This window comes from Aythya ferina (assembly GCF_964211825.1).
Source record: "Aythya ferina genome assembly, chromosome: Z".
Taxonomy (NCBI): Eukaryota; Metazoa; Chordata; class Aves; order Anseriformes; family Anatidae; genus Aythya; species Aythya ferina.
Window position 1 is genome coordinate 34,177,451 of NC_140299.1, and position 19,955 is coordinate 34,197,405.

The 19,955-nt window shown below is 37.4% G+C and overlaps 1 protein-coding gene and 1 long non-coding RNA gene across 15 annotated transcripts in view; one reads left to right on the forward strand and one right to left on the reverse strand.

Moving 5' to 3' along the window:
* The first annotated feature begins 531 nt into the window (after positions 1–531).
* Positions 532–3,246, forward strand: LOC311427542. The gene is made up of 3 exons (XR_014687416.1): positions 532–707; positions 1,121–1,267; positions 2,453–3,246. It is a non-coding gene; the product is annotated as an uncharacterized lncRNA (long non-coding RNA).
* A 3,969-nt stretch (positions 3,247–7,215) lies between these two features.
* The window catches only part of NFIB (nuclear factor I B), a 191,257-nt gene continuing 178,517 nt past the window's right edge, over positions 7,216–19,955 (reverse strand). For 13 of the 14 annotated variants that reach the window (XR_014686895.1, XM_084503138.1, XM_084503136.1 and 10 more), the window contains one exon: positions 13,393–14,038. Coding sequence is in view for 13 of the 14 variants with exons in the window: in XM_084503136.1 (XP_084359262.1) it covers positions 13,909–14,038 (130 nt within the window). In the remaining variant the exon portion in view is untranslated. Of the gene's footprint in view, positions 7,402–13,392; positions 14,039–19,955 lie in introns of those variants that run through there. The other variant, XM_084503142.1, reaches the window with a different exon arrangement.

Sequence of the window (19,955 nt, forward strand, 5' to 3'; positions counted from 1 at the left end):
TTCTTTTCTTTTCTTTTCTTTTCTTTTCTTTTCTTTTCTTTTCTTTTCTTTTCTTTTCTTTTCTTTTCTTTTCTTTTCTTTTCTTTTCTTTTCTTCTTTTCTTTTCTTTTCTTTTCTTTTCTTTTCTTTTCTTTTCTTTTCTTTTCTTTTCTTTTCTTTTCTTTTCTTTTCTTTTCTTTTCTTTTCTTTTCTTTTCTTTTCTTTTCTTTTCTTTTCTTTTCAAGTAGTGTCCAGAGGCCTTAATCGGGGATATACATGTATAATTCACTGTGTAAGGTACAGCACAGGTGCCTACTAACTTGGGGGGGGGCGGGAGGGAGAGAAAAAACAGATTGTTTCTGATCTCAGCAGACAAATACAACTAACAGATAATGGAGAATGGAAAGGACAAAGGACAACACAGAAATTTAACTCTGTCTTGTCTGTCTTAGGTACACTTCAAGGTCCAGACATATTCAGGTAGAAATCCCATAGCTTGGTACTACATTTCATTTTTTCTCTATAACCCACAGAAGTTGATGAACACCAATAAGAGACAAATGCTCAGCCAAGCAATAAATGATATTGATCATGATGACAGACAACTGAATGAATGATTAACAATGTAACAACCCTAAGGTATCAGTGTCCAAGAAATAGAAACAAAACACTACTGATCGTGTAGTGGTGCAACAAGGCAGAAGGTGGGTTTCATATAAAAGGAAAAGGTGAGTGTCTCGTGCAGTTCTTGTCAGGTAGTAACAATGGAGAAGCATCAGGCAAAAGCAACAAGTGTCTCCTCTGCCTTCCTTGTTCTCTGCAAAGGTCAAATCAGCCCTATTTGAAACGCACACTTTTTTGACAGCAGTGTTTTATGGTGCTTGACCTGCAGAGACAACACAAACTTACTAATGCCTTTAGTATTAACACTAAGTTACTACTTTTGCACTCTTGGAACAGCTATTAAGCTGCAACACACATTTTCTGGGACACTTTTTACTTTAAAGTTGGTTCAGAGTCACTTGTGAGTTGCCTTGCCATCAGATGCACAACTCTTGAGCTTTTTTCTTTTAAACACATTCAATGAATCTATTCTTTTTAGAACTTTTTATTTATTTTTTTTCATGATTATATATATCAGCGCAAGCCCATCCTGGTGCGAGCTCCTCAGCCCAGCTCCCACCTCTGTTCTCTCACCCTGGGAGACAGGTTGCCTGCAGCAGTGGCTGGAGCATTGAGCCTGGCTCCAAGGCAATGCCCATCTAAGGGAACAGCTAGCTGTTTCAAGGTAACATCGCCCTTGAATACCTGTCCTTCCTTAATTTTTGTAACTTATTCCCCTTACACAGTTTTACTGTAAGTGCTAGACAAATACAGTCAGAAGCTTAATTTCACCTTATAATGTGCTCACCCTCTAGTAATTTTTCCCTTGCCAGATACTGCCAGGAAAGGTCAGTAGACATTGGACCCATTCCTCTAGCCTTATCTAACAAGGCCCCTCAGAGAGGTTTTGTTTACGAGCATTAATCAACAATGTTTGTGAAGTCCTTCTCCCTCTCTTTGTACCCCTGGACCAAACATGTAGAAGTGAAACCATTTTCACCTGCAATCTTATCAATGGTTTGGCTGTCTCTTCGGCACAAAATGCCCTAAGTCTTACAAGCCACAGATACAGCTACTTCAAACCTTCAGCCATTATTTATATAGTAAACACTGTTAAAGACTGCAGTTAAGTGTAACCATGGCAGAACACATACCTTGATCTGAAACTGTAATAATGAGACAACTGAATCTTTCTGGGATAATTTTTTGCACAGGCTAGGTCTTCTCTTGGACAGGAGAAAAAAGAGCTCAGCATATCCAACCTCTCCTGGTCAGCTAAATTTAAATCAGGCTGAAGACAGGCTCCTGATGCAGTGGTACCTTGGCATAGCTACTGCTCTACAGAAATGGTGCTTCTGGAATTTGAAGAGGGAAAAAGTGGAGGAGAGCTTGAGGGGACACAGAATTTTGGTGTCTCATAGTGGGATGATGTGCTCAGCCTTGAAAATTTCCTCCGTGACCACAGAGCAAGACTTCTGTCTTGTCCCAATATGCTCCTCCTGTGACTCTCAACACATCATCTATTAAATGTTAAAGGGAAATAACTCATGTTCTTTTAGCAGATCTTGCTGTTCCTCACATTGTTGCTCAACATGAAACTTGGCAGGCCTGTACAGAAGTGTTAGAAGACTAACGGTGTGATAGGAAAATAAAATACATGTATTTCTAGTTACCAAAGGGTGAACCATTGTGTCACTCAGTTTATCCTCCCTATTCCACTTTTTTTTTTTTTTTAAATGAAAACACCAGATACATTTAAATAACATTTTTTTCATGATTTTGGACCCCTGAATTATTTTTCTAATGAAAGTAATATAGTGAATTAAAGCCTGTTGACAGTAAGTTTGTTTTACTTAATTGCCTTTCACAGCACCTGCAGGTTTTCTTATGACTACAGATCATGACTACAGATTGAAAGACAGTAGCCCAGAGAAGCGTGCCACCCACAGCAAGCTCTGCCAAACCTTCATAATGGTACTCCAGTCTGGACTTGCTGACACCCAATGGCTCTTTGCTGTTTTGAGCAGAAGAAGCTTGATAGCCACAACTGGACTTTCAGCCTTATTTGGTGCTAGATTAACATGTCCAGAAGACACTAGGCAAAGATGGTCTAACAGGTGACAGTCTGATTTTGGCTACTTTTAACGAGATGACCAGCTGAACTCACTTTCACATCCTCTGAAGTGCATTAGTTCATCCTGGGTCCACAGTAATATTTTAAGCTTGTGCAAATTCTGAGGTCTGGAACAGAGTATTGGCTGACCACAGTATGCAAGGCACAGCTAGGGCTCAGGTGCTGGCCAAGGATGTTGTGTGGATATGAAAGATTGCACCAGAAGCCAGGCCTATGGGAAAACATGAGACATTCACTTACTTTTATAAATGAACATTAAATGCAGACGTTTTCAAGCATTCCTCTACTTTCTAAAAATTTTCAATGTACCTTTGCTTGGCTTTATAAAAGCTGGGGAGCTTGTTTGTTTCTTTTGCTTTGTTTCCTCCTTGAATGGACATTCAGAACTGATTCTGACAATGTAGGGAACCATTTAAGAACTTCTTTCATTTTTTTAAAGAAAATTTCTCTGAGCAGAAGAACCTGTATATGAAAGCCACTAAGCAGCCAGAGTGGCACTGAAATTTTAATAAACCTTCAAAAGGAAAAAACTGTGGAGAATTTTTTCTTTGTGTATGCAAGAAAACAGTATGTTTATAAACAGCTGAGAAAGAGCTGAACATGGATTTGAACAGCAACAGTGTAAGGAGAAAGTTGAAAAAAGATTGTTTGCTGTAATCCTGAAGATTAGAATAATATACTGGAGAACCGAATGCAAAGGGAAAAAAAAAATAAAAATAATGTGTGAAACAAGGAACTTCAGGAGAGCCTGAATATTAGACAAATTTAGTCCAAAAGTATTCAGAAGTACTTGTGTGGGCTCAGCAGGAAAGGTGATGGACTCATGTAATAATGAATGCTTTTTCTTTTTATTTTACAGTGAAAATGTGTTTGACTGGTGACTTAGAAAAGCAATGTTCATATAACTATAGAGCATAAATAAGGGAAAGTCTCCTAATCAACAGGCAGGCTACTGTTTGCTAAACCACACTCGGAATGCAGAATTAGCACTCTGAGAAATGATCAGTATGCTTGTGTCTGGGTGGTGTTATAGCTGGTTCATTAACAACCTTAACCCACTTTTACAAATAATGCTATTCACATGCAACCCACTAAGTGTATAATTCTGCAGTACCAGTGAAGCTTCTGGACAGCTTACTCACTCTCTGTCACTGTGACTTTAGCCACAGGAACCCTGGAAGTTTGTATTAACACTTATGTGTACATGGCATGGACAAACTAAGGTTTACAGCTGAATCGTTTATAGAAGGTTAATAGGAAGCTCCTTGCTGTGCTGATGCTCACACCGGCACTGGGTCCTGCCATGATCATTAGTCTCCAAAGAACCTTTACAAGACTTGACCTGATGACTATGTGGGGTATCATGTTATATTTATTTTCTAAGTATATTTTATGGCTATTGTGGTATGTGTCCTCCTTTCCTATTCAAAACCAACACAAACTAGAATACATAAGGCATCTCAGATATTATGTGTAAAGTGAATTCTATCATCACATTATTTTGAAAGATGGGCAGCGAGACTGATCTACCTAAAACAAAGAAACAAACCAAAGCCCAAACCCTTATCTTGTTATTCTTATCTCCGTGAAATAGAAAAATGTGCTCAGCTTCTAAGGGTTTTTCACAGGCCTGAGTTTTCTGAACTATGAAGGAAATCCACTGTAAGGAAGTGTGACAGTTTTCAATAGACTGCTGAGGAAAATTACACTGAAGGAAATATTTCAGTCTCCAATAATTTAGGAGAGAGGTGTTTTACAACCAGAATTATGTCTGAAAAGTGTTTAAGTACTAAAGCCCTCACTTACCTTTGTGTGACCTCTTTGAATTCAGAGGCATTTCAGGGGTCTAACTGGGGGCACGGTTTGTTTCTTGAAACATCAGTAATTATCTGATCAGAGAGTTTTCGAAAGTTGAATAGACAGCTGCTTACAGTTGATATGGTTCCAGCCTCACAGGGCTGCAATGCTTGAATTGTCACTTATGGGGAGATACAGCTTTTATCCCTGCTCCAGTCCTGTTGTGTGTTAGACTTGCTTGTCTGCCCACAGCAATGTGTGCTGGTTTTGGCAGCTTGCAGTGCAGCTAAATATAGTCAATGGAGACCATTGTTTTAGTAGTGAACATCAGCTTAGCAAGCAGAAACAGTTATGTTCTTTGAACACCTCCTTTCCCCCCAAGGCACCCACTTTAAAACAACAACAACAACACACATGTTAAGACCTGGAAAGCCACGTTCACCTAAATTAATGTGCTTTGCCAGCAATGTGGGCCTGGTCCAATCATTCTTAAAAAATAATAATAAAAAAAATAAAATATCTGAAAGATTTCATCGACCCCAATGGCTTAAGATCAGACTCCTAGAGGAGCAGGTTTATCCCCCTCCCTCCCCTTTAAGCAGTAGGTTCTGCTCTGGTTCTGCATAGCAGCATGCACAGAAGTCAAATGCAAGTCAAGCTTGAGATGAAGGACTGTTGCCATCACCATCTCCCATATGTTTAAAGCTCCATATTTTGCAAGTAATGCCCTGTAAATTGGTTCCCTCTGTTTGTTTGTTATAGTTAAGTCTCCGTGGGCACAGTTCTGTTGCTCCTGAAGGTGATAAAGATATGCCATGTGTAAAACAATCCTGCAGTTACCCTACCAGAAAGAAAAGGCTGCTGATCTTTTAAGTGGAGATGTGAGGAGAATGAGAGTTACCTGGATAGCAGTGATGAGCCTTTTGTTCCTTCAGTGAAGTGCAGACAAAATTTCATTCAGTCCTGAGCATTCAGTAACCTTTTCATAGACACTCACAAATATGACTCAGATTCTTACCACTCCCCAGGGTTTCCCAACACTAAGTGCTTTCATCCCCAGAGAAATGGAAGCCAGTGGGCCCAATCTCACCAACAAGAAGCAGAAAGTATGTTTGTTTTGTTTTCAGCTTTGCTCTCTGGATACCCAGACAGGAGCTGATTGAGCAAAAAGTATAGTGTGCAAACTTAGTTCAATAACCAGAACAAAAAGAAAAATGATACTCAAAAATAAACCCATATGCAGCAAAAATAATGTAATGACTTAAAGGGACAAAATACTGCGAGGTGGAACTGCACATTTTTACTTTGTTCCTTACCCATGCATTAAGATATGGTGGTAAGATTTCTGTTCTTTTTCCATTCTCATTTTTAAGCTCATGGGAAAGCATACAAAAATAACACTGGAGTAAATTAGTTAATTAATTAATTAATTGAACAACAGTGCACGGACTGTTTGTCCACTTCATCTCAGACTCTTAGCAAATAAAGTAAAAAGGTCTGAACCAAGAGCTTTCCTGCTCAGCACACCCTCACTATGGAATTGCAAGTCATGGTCTTTGTGTTCTGTCTTCCCAGCTCTTTGTGTCTTGGTGTTCTGGGGCAAGACACTGCAATATCTTCAGCATGCTATTGCAGTTCTGGCTTTGAAGCATCTGTGAGTTATGCAGGAAAGTCTTCTGTTCTGTAGTTTTGGACATGGCACATTGGACATAATCTTCAAAACCACATCCAAATAACAGCGCTAAAGTGAACTCTCGTGGTACAAATTGGTAAAATTTTCAAACTTTTCAGTGCCTGACAATTTGTTTTGCAGGGCCATGCATAAAACATTTTCATATAAATTAGTTAATTTAATAGACAATGGTATCACGTTTTGCATACTAATGGTCAAAACTGGATAAAGCTTATACTCTTGAACATGTAGAATATTTTTATCAAAGTAGGTGGAGAGTTGTTTAGCTTCACTGTGCAGCCAAATTTTAGGGTTTTTATATAATCTAATTTTAGCCCTTATGCTGTGATCCAGTCAGTCATCTCCTGAACATATTCATAGTGCTTAATGACTAATACTACTGGAATATGGGTTCCCGATTGGGTAAGATGAAAACAATGCATTTCTAGGAACACGAGCTGAGTGAAGCATCCCCTATTCACACTTATGAAACAGAATTCTTTTGTAATTTTCAAAGAATTTGGCCCAAAGCAAAGTTTACTGAAATAAGGAAAAATGCAAAGAATTTTGGGAAGTTTGAATATTTCTATCTGTATTTAACGAAAGTGTTTTCAAGAAAACTGTAAAGATATTGAAGATTTACAAATTGTCTCTCACAAGTCTTTGACACTTTGAAACAAAACAAAAAAAAAGGTCTCCTGATCATGTTCAATCTTACAGTGCAAGAGAAGCAGTTTAGGTCACCTGTATAATTACTTGAGTTGGTAAAATGTTATGACAAAAACAAACTATGAGCTTTTTAATTGAGATGATTATCAGATTCTATCTCTTTGGTACTGTTGTCTTCCTTTTTTTCAGCATAACTACTAAGTCAATAGTTATCTATGCAAACAGATACGTTAAATCTAACCTAAGTATACACAGAACTTCTTAACTTGTGCCATGTTGCCAGGGTACGAGGTGCAAGGTTAGTTTCTAAAATATTGCTAATTACCATTCTCAGAGATAGAAAAGAAAACATGAGACCAGGGCCTGTAGCATAGCTCATTTTTATTGTTTAAACAGTTTTTGCATAGGAAATATATCCGCTTCCAGTAATTGACTGCAGTATGAGCAGCTGCTAGCAGTATAGGCTGGATATAACAGTAACAATCACATTAAGTCAAGCTTGATTTACACCAGTTTAAAACTTGTGGCAGTTGAGTTCATTTGTAACCTAAAAAGGAAAAAAAAAAAAAAAAAAAAAAAAAAAAAGTACCAAAAAGAACATTATTATCCTCCAACCAGGCACAATAAAAACCTTTGTTAACACTCAGGCTAAAAGCAGGTCTGATGCCAGAGGGCCTTAGTTCCAAAATTAAGTAGTTGTACTGTAATGCATCTCACAAGTAAAGGTTCGTTACACAAGGACTGTACACATACCTACTTTTTAATTAAAATGTAACCTTCAGGATTTATGGCCTACAGTATGGGGAAAAATGCCAAAAGTTTTAAAATGGATCAACCCTGGTGTGTAGCTAGCAAGCGATAACTGACTACTTGTCACCTACAGTTGTACTAAATGTATCTAAAGAAACACACAGCCCTACAAAAGTTGTTCTCAGAGAAATATCATTGAGATGGGGTGTCTCTGCCCAGTTTGCTAAAAGTTCTATATGATATAAGCACAAATTAACAGCTTGATGAAGACATAATCTAATGCAGCTCTTGAGAAGCCTATGCCTGGGACTTGAGGAACCCCTCACATTCTACAATGTTGTAGAGATTTTTTTTTGAAGAAGAAAATGTTATCTGAAACATATTTACAACTGAACTCAACAGAGACTGTGAAATTGAACAGGCACTGCTCATTTGTTTGAGTTTTTTTGGTAAACATTTTGCTGGTTTTTTTTCTTTCTCATTTTGCATCAACTTTTATCAGTCCATGCAACTTCAATGCCCTCAATGAAGAATGCATAATAAGCCATACTTCTTAAAAACCTTCTTTCTGCATATAGAGATACATTTGCCACATCAGTCCCTGTAGCACAGTTTTTGAAACCATTTCTGTCAAAAATACAGTAATACAAAGACTGGCTTTAGTGTCACTAGCTCACACTGCTTTCCATTTGTTTAGGCCACCTTTTGTTTTACTGTTACTGTATCATGCAATAAAAGTATGAAAGGCTTATTCTAGAATATCACAATGCTAGTGGCACTGAAGACCTTTTCACAAATTCAACATACATTTGAATTGCAACACACAGATATTTCTAAAGAGTAATAACTAGTGAATCCTTTCATTAAAAAAAAAAAAAAAAAACCAACAACAAAAAAAAAAACTACTTACAACCATTGAAGAAAAAATTGCAACAAAAAATGTAAAAATTGACCATCTCCCAACTTGTCCCCTTTACTATTAACAATGTGACCAACAGAGCTGTGGCGTGGAAACAGTACAAAGAGTTGTCATGGCAATAAGTTTGGCTGATGCAAAGGTCATTGTGCAGGGTTAAAGGGCAAAATCAGTGGTCCGTGTTATCCTCCAACTGCAGTGCTCCACCACACCCACACAATTTTGAGGAATTAGAAAAAACAGGGGAAACTAGCAGAAAGTGCAAATAAGGAGACAGTTTTCAGCTCCTTCAGTGTGGAGTAGAACATTCAATTTTGAGCTTTTCCTATTTAACTTTATTAGCCTGCATACGATTTTACTCTTTTTTCTTTTTTTCTTTTTTTTCTTTTTTCTTTTTTTTTTTTTTTTTATTCTTTTCTTAAGTTTTCTATAGAAACCCAATAAAAAAGTCCAGGAGCATGCAGCTGGTTAATGTCAACAAAAGACCTTGACAGGATCATATAAACTATATTGAATGTCATGCTTGGGACCTTACTGCCAGCAACATTAGAGAGTTGTTTCATTAAATGTGAATACTGTACACTGAATATGGGATAACTTTCTGCAGCCTTCATAATCTCACACAGTAAATATAATTTAGATTTAGGTACAGAACACACTCTGGTGTCACAGCTGAGTATGTCCTTGTGCAATCTCTCTCATTAAGTCCTTATGAAGCTACAAGTTGCAAATCCAAAATTCTGCTCCCTGAGGACACAGCTATGTGAGACGTAAGTACTGTTTTTATTCTCTGCCTATCCTGAATTGCTCTGTGAACCTAATCTTAAATACCATCATGTAACAATCACAAAAACTTTTGCTAAAGGCCATATATACTAATAAAAAGACAGTGGTGCTTCCAACATTTTGAAATGCTCTGAAAACCAACTTTTCCAATACTAAATACAACAAAATAACCTTCATAAAATATAACTTTTCTCCATTTACATTTTTAAAGGATTAGTAACCTATGCTTTTCAAGCACAGGAATCTGTGAAATAACTGCTAACATGGACAGATTTTATTTTTTTTTAGCATATAAATTAAGAAACTGGAGAGTTTTAACCCAAGTCCAGTTTCCAAACAAGGAATATTCTTGTTTACTTTAAAAATGGAAATGACATATATTTCCATTATAATTGTTAAAAGTTAGCTTTACAAACAAGGGTATTTTAATTAAAAAAAAAAAATCTTAACAAAACTATACAGTGTACAAATTACTGTCTACAAGGTAGGCGGTTCATTCAGAAGATCCTCCTTTCTTCTCGCTACTTGCAGCTTCATAAATTCATTCACATATTTTCAATGGAGCTGCCCACCTGAACTTCACCCCACAACTATATTGCTATAATTAATATTTTTGCCATGTCTTTATGTACAGTCTCCTTCACTGCCTTTTTTTTTTTCCCTTAGTCAAGCCTCAAACGTTCATGTCACTCCAGGGGGAACACACTTCAGTGGCACAGCCATGAGGCCAGGGCTGCAAAGCAACTTAATAAAGGCAGAACAGTGCACATAGAACGGGGTGGCTTGATTTAGTCAGAATACACTTCCTGGTGAAGGAGGAGGCCAGAGACTGGATTTGAGTTCTCAGTGTTATCTTAATCATTTGACTGCCGAGCTTGAAAAATAAAAAAACATAAATGAGAAGTCTCTTCAAACCAGAATTTTCTATCAGAGAGACATTTAAAAAACCCACAATTGCATAACAAAACCAATTCATTCCCTTGGAAGGAGTTTGATTTTAAAAATATTGCATCTGTAAATTTAATGTTTTCATACAAGAGGCCAGAAATAGAAAAACTCAGTTAAGGGCATCCTTCCTTCTACAAAGGTAATCATTCTTGTGACTATTTTGTAAATTCAGTCTGAACTTGCTTCAGTTTCATTCTGGTGTGCTATTAAAACCTTAAGTGGGACACTCTGCTAATGACAAGGGACAGAGCACATGCAGACACCTCAGCTCCTGAACTGCTCAATATCAGTGGTGAGCAGAAAAGGCAATATCATAGTTAATGTTACCAGGCCAGAGCCTGAGTATGCTCTGGGTGGGTCAACTACATTTCAGCTAGTCTTAATAGTCATGTACGTAGGGAATTAATTCACTTTCTATAGGGCTCAGAAAGAGAGCAATGTACAATTGATTTTTGCATTTTTTGGATTTTTGGATTTTTTTTTTCCAGCTTAGCTATAGATAGATTTTCAGGATTTGCTTTTCTACAGCTTCCGTCTCAGTATCCTTCCATGCCCTGGCTATGTAAGTTTCTCCTGCAGTGTCCTGCTGGAGACAAGGGGATGTGCCACCACCACCACCTCACAAGCAGCCATGTGCTGGCTAACGATGAGGTCTGCCGATACCCAGCACTCCATGGAGTGGCTCTTGCTGGAGCTGCTCCACAACAGGCAAACCTCCGAAAGGCAGAGACAACCACAAAGGGCTGAACCGTCCCACGAGGGTATCCCATTTAAAGTCTATTCCATGTTTGTTTTCACCTTAAAAATTTATGTGCTTTTAAGGAAAGGGTCAACTTATCTTGAGCCATATGTAACAAGCATCCCCAGTATCTCCAGCAACAGGAGATACTGTTGGCCAGCAAAGTGGCCAGCAAATTAGTGGCCAGCAAAGGCTGACCACTAATCTGTAAGTTCTGATTTTACTGGAAATGCACTTTTATTTACACCACAGTCTAATAACACCCATTCAGAAGCTCCTTTCCCATTATACCCCAGAGCTCTCCATCCAACCTGCTATATGAGAGGACATGAGAAAAGTCTGACACAGTCTGAGCAGGCTGAAGATTGGAACTCAGATGCTGTGTGTTAAAAAAAAAAAATAAAAATAAATAAATAAAAATAGTTTTGATGTAGGGGAGAAAACATCATAAAATAAAAAGGAATATTTATGAGTCAAGCAGGCTAAGGGAGGCAAATTCTCTGCAGGAACAACTTAGTCAACTGGTCAGTGGAGTTATGCCAGCAAAGATTTTGGCCCTCTAAACACATTTCCTAGACAAAGCAAATGTCTTTCTATTCTAAGTTAAAAACATCTTCTTACATGAACACTTTAGGATGTAGTAGATTTGCCAGAGTGGGAAAGGCTTCATCTCACTGTGGGTCTGGACTTCCTGCTCTCTCTGTCTGCCTCTCTCCGTCTCTCTCTCTCTCTGTCTCTCTTGAAATTTGAAGTACAACAATTTCCTCAAGTCAAGTCTGCCTCCAACAGAATTCATTATTTATATTTTAAATCCAGAAATGATTTCAGCTTGCACCCCAGGTGGGAAGTTAAAAGAGGGAACCGATTTGAAAGTTTGTCACAGTAGGCAGAACAGTCGCTTTGCAGCCCTTGCCTGGCTAAGGGTGCACTGCTTCACAGCTACACTGTAAAGTGTTAAAAATCATCCCCACCCACCCCAGAATATATATATATGTATAAAAAAAAATCCCCGTCCATCTCTCAGTACATAAAAGGACCTCATCACACTGCAAAAATAGCAGTACCCACTTTGGTCAATTAAAACAAACAAAAAAAGCATACATTATTTTTTTTTCTTTTAAATCTGTGTACTTACCTACAATAACCAATACAGCTAAAAGCACTACCTACATAGGCAAAACTTGGTATTGCATAATTCGTATAAATTTGAATCCCCTCCCCCCAATATTAATTGGAAGATGAAAAACATGAAAGGTTAATAGAAAAAAACACCAAAATACTGAAAATATTGCTGGTCGATTACAATTCTTAAGCGGCAACTATACACAGCCATGATATGCTTTATAAATGTGAGATAAAGATATAACTGTCTAAAAAATCCATGATGTCACACTTTTTTCCCATCTGGAGTACAAAATATTTTGTCATAAAAATGGTAAAGATTTAAAATGATAATAAATGCAGCAAAACAAGTGTAGTGATGTCAATTTTGTGTGTGTGTGTGTGTGTTTTTGTGTTGTTTTTTTTTTTTTTTCATTTGTTTTTTTTGTGTTTTTTTTTTTTTTTTCAATTTTTTAAATTTCAAGGCAAGGCACGTAATGTGGACATTATATCTTCGTGCAAATCAGGATTACTAGAAAGAGTATTTTAATTGATTATTTTTTAAGAGACATAGAGGCAAAATTTCTGCCCATGCACATTATATTTCTGTCAATACGTGAAATCTGTTGAACAAGGCTAACTTCTGAAAGCACCATGCAAGTTTTCAGCACCCTGTAACTGGACTTTAAGAGTGCATTATTTAAATAAAATCTTATCCCCATCCTGGTATTACCAGTTTGTAAACAGTAAGCTTTGCCCTTGTGGCATGGATTTGCCTATCTCTTTGTCTCTATGATGCAGATTATACAGAAAAATATAAACCCTATGGGTTCTTGATGCAACCAGTAACTTTAAATAAATAAATCCTACCCCTCTGTGGAGGCAGCAGCTAAACCAACATAAGTGCTGTGTTTTCATTGATTTCTTTTTCTCAAGGACATGATTTGTCTTGATGTAATGCCTTTTAATGCCCTCAAAAACTGAGGGGAAAAATAAATTTGTTCAAAGTAATTTTTAATTTATTTTTTTTTAATCCCCTCAATTTAGAGTCCAAGGGCTGAAGGACTTATAATGATGACCCCTTAGATATGATTTTTAAATTGCACTTGCCTCTGTAAGTGTTTCTTTAGTGGGAAAAGTTCATGTGGGTTGTTTTGTTTTGTTTTAATTTATTTATTTTTATTTTTTTTTCTGTTGCATGAAAAGATAACACTTTTACCTACATAGAGGCATTTCTTATATAGAGCCTGTGTGTTCATTCTGATTGAAAATTTCAAACTGGGTAACACACTAGAAAATGCTGAGTTAAGGGCCAAAGTTTAATAAATCCATACTGATAACTAAAGGCTACAGAGCATATTTTTAAAACATTTAGAAATCAGAGTGTTGAGAAAATGGCTGGCTTACAGCCCTTGCCCTCCTGCAGCTCTGTTGCTGCTGCCTAGCCTTTGTTTTGTGAGATAACCAGGAATAGTGATCCCATGCGTAAACAACAAGAATACTAAACCAATAAAACTAGCTTATCATGCAAATATTAAGGCATCTAGAAAGTCAGTTAAAATATATTGTCAGAGACAGAACATCTATTTCCCAGCGGACTTCATATAACAAAGGCTACTTAGCAGGGGCTGCATTCTACCCATTAGTGAAATATCATCGACCCTTTGTATGTCATTTCAGTTTTAACCATAAGGGAATTAGTGATTGTAAGTGCTGCAATTGCTGGTCTATTTTTGTCTTCTTTCTTCAGTTTCTTCTCTCATCCCGTCTTCCTTTTTTTTCCTTTTTCTAATTTTTCTTTTATTTTTTTTCCCTCAGTTACTTGTTTCTGCTTGAAGGAAAGGCTCTCCAATTATGTTCAAACCATAATTTGGGACATTTGTCGGCAGGATCGGTGTCCTGTTTGACACTTGAAAAGGAACCAAGCTAGCCCAGGTACCAGGACTGTTGGAAAGGAGGAAAGATAAAGAGATAGAGAAAAAGAGAGAGAAAATGAAACACAAATTAGACATTTTGCAAAAACCAGATCACAATGAATTTGAATCAGGATTAAAACAAATATTCATTATTAACAGCACTACTCAACATTAAAAAATAAATTAAACAAATTTCTGACTATTGCTTGAGATTCAAATTTACAGTTTTCTTTATTAAAAGTACGACTTATTTGGAAGAAAAATAATTGTGTTGGTCTCAACTGCAAGTAGCCTGTTTATTTATGGTAGTCTCCCAAAATTCTAGAGGTGATATACAAAACAGACACCACTAAACCATATATATAATACTATATGGCAGCACAGATGTTATTTAAGAGCTAATAAAATGTATTAGTGTACAAGTTTTCTCAACTCAAAAACAAATAAATAATAAATAAATAAATAAAGGCTCAGTGTTTAAGTTTCCTGTGCAATTTCCTACTTGTTTTCAAACCAGCAGTTTACACTGTCTCAGTCTCAAGATGTGTCTCTGAGGTGCATGAGTCCGCAGTAGAGTAGAGAACTTGGCCTAGAGAACTTTTAATATTAAAAAAAAAAAACTGTTTTGGCGTTGTTTTTGGTTTTGGTTTGTTTTTTACTTATTTCTATCCAAAATGTTTTAGTGTCCATAACATAGGGCCCAATGATGTAAACAACTGCAGTCAAGAGTAGCAGTGGGTACCATAAATTTTTCAAAGACAAGTCCATGGCTTTGGAACTAAAATCACCATTTCAAAAGCACTATGTCACTGAGGAGGTTAAGCTCCAACGGCATTCACATGTTTGCCAGGCATGGACTACTGGTAGGTACTGTAAGCCATCAGTATTTGCAAGATGGGTACTCAAAGAAAGACTTCAGCTGCCTCTATTCAGTAGCCAGAGCAGAGCCTGGGCAGCCTTTTCCTTGGATATATTTCTGGCAACTCAGAAATAATGGGCTTCTGAGAAAGTCTGGTTAAATGCATTCAGAAGAAAAACAGCATCATTATGTCAGCAATCATTGGCAAACAAGTAGAAACAAAACTGGATGCACATTGTGCAAACACATATTTCCTGCACATTTTATTGTAGCAAATGTTTCTCTGCACTAGTTATTTCCACAAACACAACAGCTTACTTGAGAGCACACTCTGGGATTAAACTGATATGCTTCATTATAGCATGTCTGAAGACTAAAGTCTCTGGCACATTTTGTGAAGGATGAACACTGGAATCTTTCTTCCTTCTCTCTCTTTGGTCAACCCTCTGCACCACACTCTCCCTGGATAAGCACGTGCACTTCTGCATAATGCTGGCAGCAGGCATAAAGAGGAAAACAGACCCTTTTTATCTCTTTTAAATGCATACATAATAACTTCATTTCACTTGGCAGATTTATGGGATCGTTGAGTTGCTGTTGTGTGAACACTGACGAAAGGGGTCACTTTATTTCAAAAAACCCAGGGAACGTGTTTCTCAGGTGATTTATACTGAAAATAATAGAAAGAGGTTCTCTCATTTACTTCTTTTTGATACTCTTTACACCCCTCTAAACCTGCTAGTTTACTATTTTGATTCCTACCAATTATTTCAAGTTCTATGTTTTATACACATACACACACACACACACACAAAGAGGAAAAATTCACAGACCTGCTTGTTGCTTTTTATTTATTTATTTATTTATTGCCCCTTCAAGAATTATAAGAAATACGAGTTTCCTGATATGTTTAAAATGTCTGAAGTAAAAATAATATTCAATAGGTTTGGTATTGTTGTTGTTATTGTTTGTTTTTTTTTCATTGGGTATATTCTTAAAGGTTACCTGAAAATCTGGGTAATTGTAACCTCTTCAGTAATTAAAAAAGTCTTGCAATTATTTTCAAAACACAAAGTCAGCTAATCTATTTGATTATAGATTTTTTAATATCTATTGACGATTTCAAATACAGTATTTTCTGTCATTCATGAAAGAGCTCCTTTTTGAAAATGAGAAATCACAGTTATACAACAAATCTTAAAATTTACACAAAGACTTAAACCCATTTATATCTGATGAAAAGATTAAGGTTTTAAAAAATATTCAGTACCAGAGCCTCATTCAAGAGGCTTAATTGTTTCAATATTTTCTTCATCCTCCTTCACAATTTGTTTTAGAATGCATTTCTTGTTCCTTCCTATTTGGATTTCAGTGATGTTAAGAAGTGAACTATGAACTAACAGACACAATGCAAATCATTTCCAAGCACAAGCACAGGGATCTGAAAAGATAGTAATAAAGAAGGAAAAGAGGAAGAGGAGGAGAAGGAGGAGGAGAAGAAAGAGGAGGAGGAGGAGGAAGAGGAAGAGGAAGAGGAAGAGGAAGAGGAAGAGGAAGAGGAAGAGGAAGAGGAAGAGGAAGAGGAAGAGGAAGAGGAAGAGAGAGAGAGAGAGAAAGAGAGAAAGAGAAAGAGAAAGAGAAAGAGAAAGAGAAAGAGAAAGAGAAAGAGAAAGAGAAAGAGAAAGAGAAAGAGAAAGAGAAAGAGAAAGAGAAAGAGAAAGAGAAAGAGAAAGAGAAAGAGAAAGAGAAAGAGAAAGAGAAAGAGAAAGAGAAAGAGAAAGAAAGAGAAAGAAAGAAAGAGAAAGAGAAAGAGAAAGAGAAAGAGAAAGAGAAAGAGAAAGAGAAAGAGAAAGAGAAAGAGAAAGAGAAAGAGAAAGAGAAAGAGAAAGAGAAAGAGAGAAGAGAAAGAGAAAGAGAAAGAATGCAGATTTGTTTGCTCAGGATCTGTCTGAATACACATTTTACAATTTGTAGTGCTTTGCTGTCCTGTGGATTTGGAAATCCACCACTGGATTTGCAGTGTTTAGCCACTTTAACAAAACAGAACACTAACAAAAAGAATGTAAATTTTCTGCGATGTCAACATGGTATTTAAGAAATTTCTGTTGCAAAGGCTAAATACACAGCTTTCAGGTTATCTTTCTATGGAATTACAGTGTACTTCAGAGGCTGGATATATGTGTGACTATTTTTTCTTCATTTTAAAGTTCAAAACCTTCTAATGAATACAGCAGGTGAAGGAAAGAAGTCAGAGCTGATAAGGAGCAAATTGCTATTTGTAGCAGCTCTCTTATCCAGTACCTCACACAGGAGAAAGACAGCTTGATTTTTTGGAAAGTGCTCAATAAAAATAAATTGCAGCAAGTGACTAATAGGACTGTTGTTGCTGTATGACTAGCAAATTTAATAGGGATGTTTCTTTAAACCTTCCAAACCTTCCATCTTACATTGCGATCCTCACAAAAATGCAGCATGCAGTAAATTTGTCAATGCTGCTTATGAATCCTCAGGGAGCAATAAATCTCCTGTATTTTAACACTATGCAGATCCCATCTGACTTCAGGAAGCCTCTTGCTTGCAAGACGCCGACTGCCACTGCAGAGCTGCCTACCACCTGCCATGGATAATGATGAAGGCACCTCTGACTCTGGGACAACAACGTGCCATCCATGGGCTGGAAAAACGATCACTTGGAAAGCCCTGGAGGGGGGCCAAAATCTCTACCCACCAGGCAGGGGCAGGCCCTGGGGCAGCAGGGAAGGGCAGGCCCTGCAGCCTGTCCACCAACACTTCCATCCTATGCAAGGATCTTCAAGGCCTAGTGAAATCAGGGTGTATTTTGGAAATCAAACTCATCATACTGCAGTTTTATGTGACTGTGTCCGGGGACACTCCAGGCCTGATACTACCACCCAACATATAGTGCAGGCAAAAGAAGAGACCAAGTGAAAAATATTGAGGTAAATAGCACTGTGAAGCACTAATCAAAGTGCCAAGTTCTGAGAATAACTGTGATATAAGACATAACCAAAAAGATAGCTCAGGCTTTGTGAAGCTACATACATATCCAGCATTCCCACCTATGCCCCATAACATTTGCAATAAATTTAATTGTACTTTCAGCTACATACAACCCACTCCTTTCTTTGTAGTTCCCCTGTGCCTCTGTGTGCAGCAGAAACAGACTGTCAGCCCAGACCAAGGTCCCCCACCAGTTATCTCAAACCTGCTCTGAAGGAACCTTCTGTGAGAACTGGGGAGTTTAGCTTCTGCCATGGAAACCATCGACAGTCCTCTGGAGAACTTACTAGCAAAAGTGCCAGCTAGTGCTGGCTGCAAAATACACTCTGCCTAGGGCCCACACAGGTGGCAACTGTAGGAAAACGGAACATATCTTTCCCTTCACCACACTGTTCAGTGCTTTATGTATGTCCCAGGTAAACTTCCAGTCCTAAGTTTGACAAAAGCAGAGGCAATGCTTCTTCTCTATTCACTAAGCACCTGAACATGAGGGGAGAGCAAGGTAAGCTGAAACTCTTGCTTTTGTCCAGGACACAGTGAAGCTGGTTGTCCCTGCAGAAGTTACTGACATGTCCATCTGCCCACTTGGCTTCTACTTCAGACCTTCAGATAAAAAAGCTGTGTGTGTGTGGCTAGGAAAAAAAAAAAAAGAAAAAGAAAAAGACCTAAAGCAGGTCTACCCACATTCCAGCTCACTTTTGCTTAGGAGATCTGTGTGCCCTGCACTGATACATATGCTGGTATCAATGCATGTCCCTTTGAATATGAAATGAGACCTCCAAAAAACTGCTCTAACCTGTTTTAAAGAAAATTACACAGGAACTACCATCAGATATTGCTTACAGTTACCTGTGTGATTCAGACTAGTAGCTCTTGAAAATGAGTATGGTTTGCAAGAACTGTCTTCATGAAGCATTATACATCTAAGTAATTTTGCTACCAGAAACAGTATTCTCTCACCATAGCTAGACTATCAGGTGTGTTATATAGTCACCAGCCCTCCCTCTACCCATGGCAAGTATAAATTATTTATCTGTTCAAATGTAATAAAATAGCAAAGGAAGATTCTGCAAACATCCTACTGGGTTAGCATTCTCCATTACAGTTTTCACATGCTAATCCAATCAAGATTTCTTCCATGATTTCCTCTTAAAGATAATAATTGCTCTTTCAAGAACCTCTGAGCAAGATATTACTGGAATGGACTACAAGCAGTACTAGCATTATATGTACATACAGTCCGCTTTGGAGGTTATAATAAAATAAAGACTATAATAACATAAAACAATTAACTAAATGCAATAAAAATAAATCCAATCAGACTTGAGCAAAAATGAAGCATTTTAAGATTATTTTCTAGTTACTGTATTTTTAAAAGCCTCAAAAGTCTTTAAGATTATTCCACCATTTGGAAAGTGAATCCAAAACAGGGTTTCCTTCTTGCAGCTTTACTATCCTATGCATGAACATACATACCAGCTTAGACGAGGCAAACCAGATTATGCCAGGTCAGTCTTTAGGCAGGGGGGAGAGGCAGAGATGACTTTGAGAGAATGACGTTGAAAGAAATGGCACTAGCAAGTCACTAAGCAAGGTTTTTCTGTCACAGCACAAAGCAAGTGCTCCCCCACACAAGTACATGGAACCTTACCATTTAAACTGTTAAGATCATATGAACTTTGGAAAAGCAATTGTATTAACCTCAGTGCCTGGATAAATTCCAACTTGTACATTTTTGCCAAAAGAATAACCACCCCTCTAGCATCTCCTTAATGTAGTTGTTCTGTTATTCTCCATCTTAAATCAGTATCTGCAGTTAAATAGCTGCCAAATTTCACCTCCAAGGTGGGCATTTATATCAAGAGATATATTAGATATATCTCAAATTAATTTAGGAAGACTTAACAGTTTAGCAGGGCACATACCACCCATCTAGCAGATGGAGGAAGCAAAGACCTACAGATTTATGCCCAGAGGAGGGAAAAGGGAATTATGCTGTAATTATACTTCTACTACTCCCTGCGGACCAATTTTTTGATAGCATAACTGAGAAAAAATAAAATAA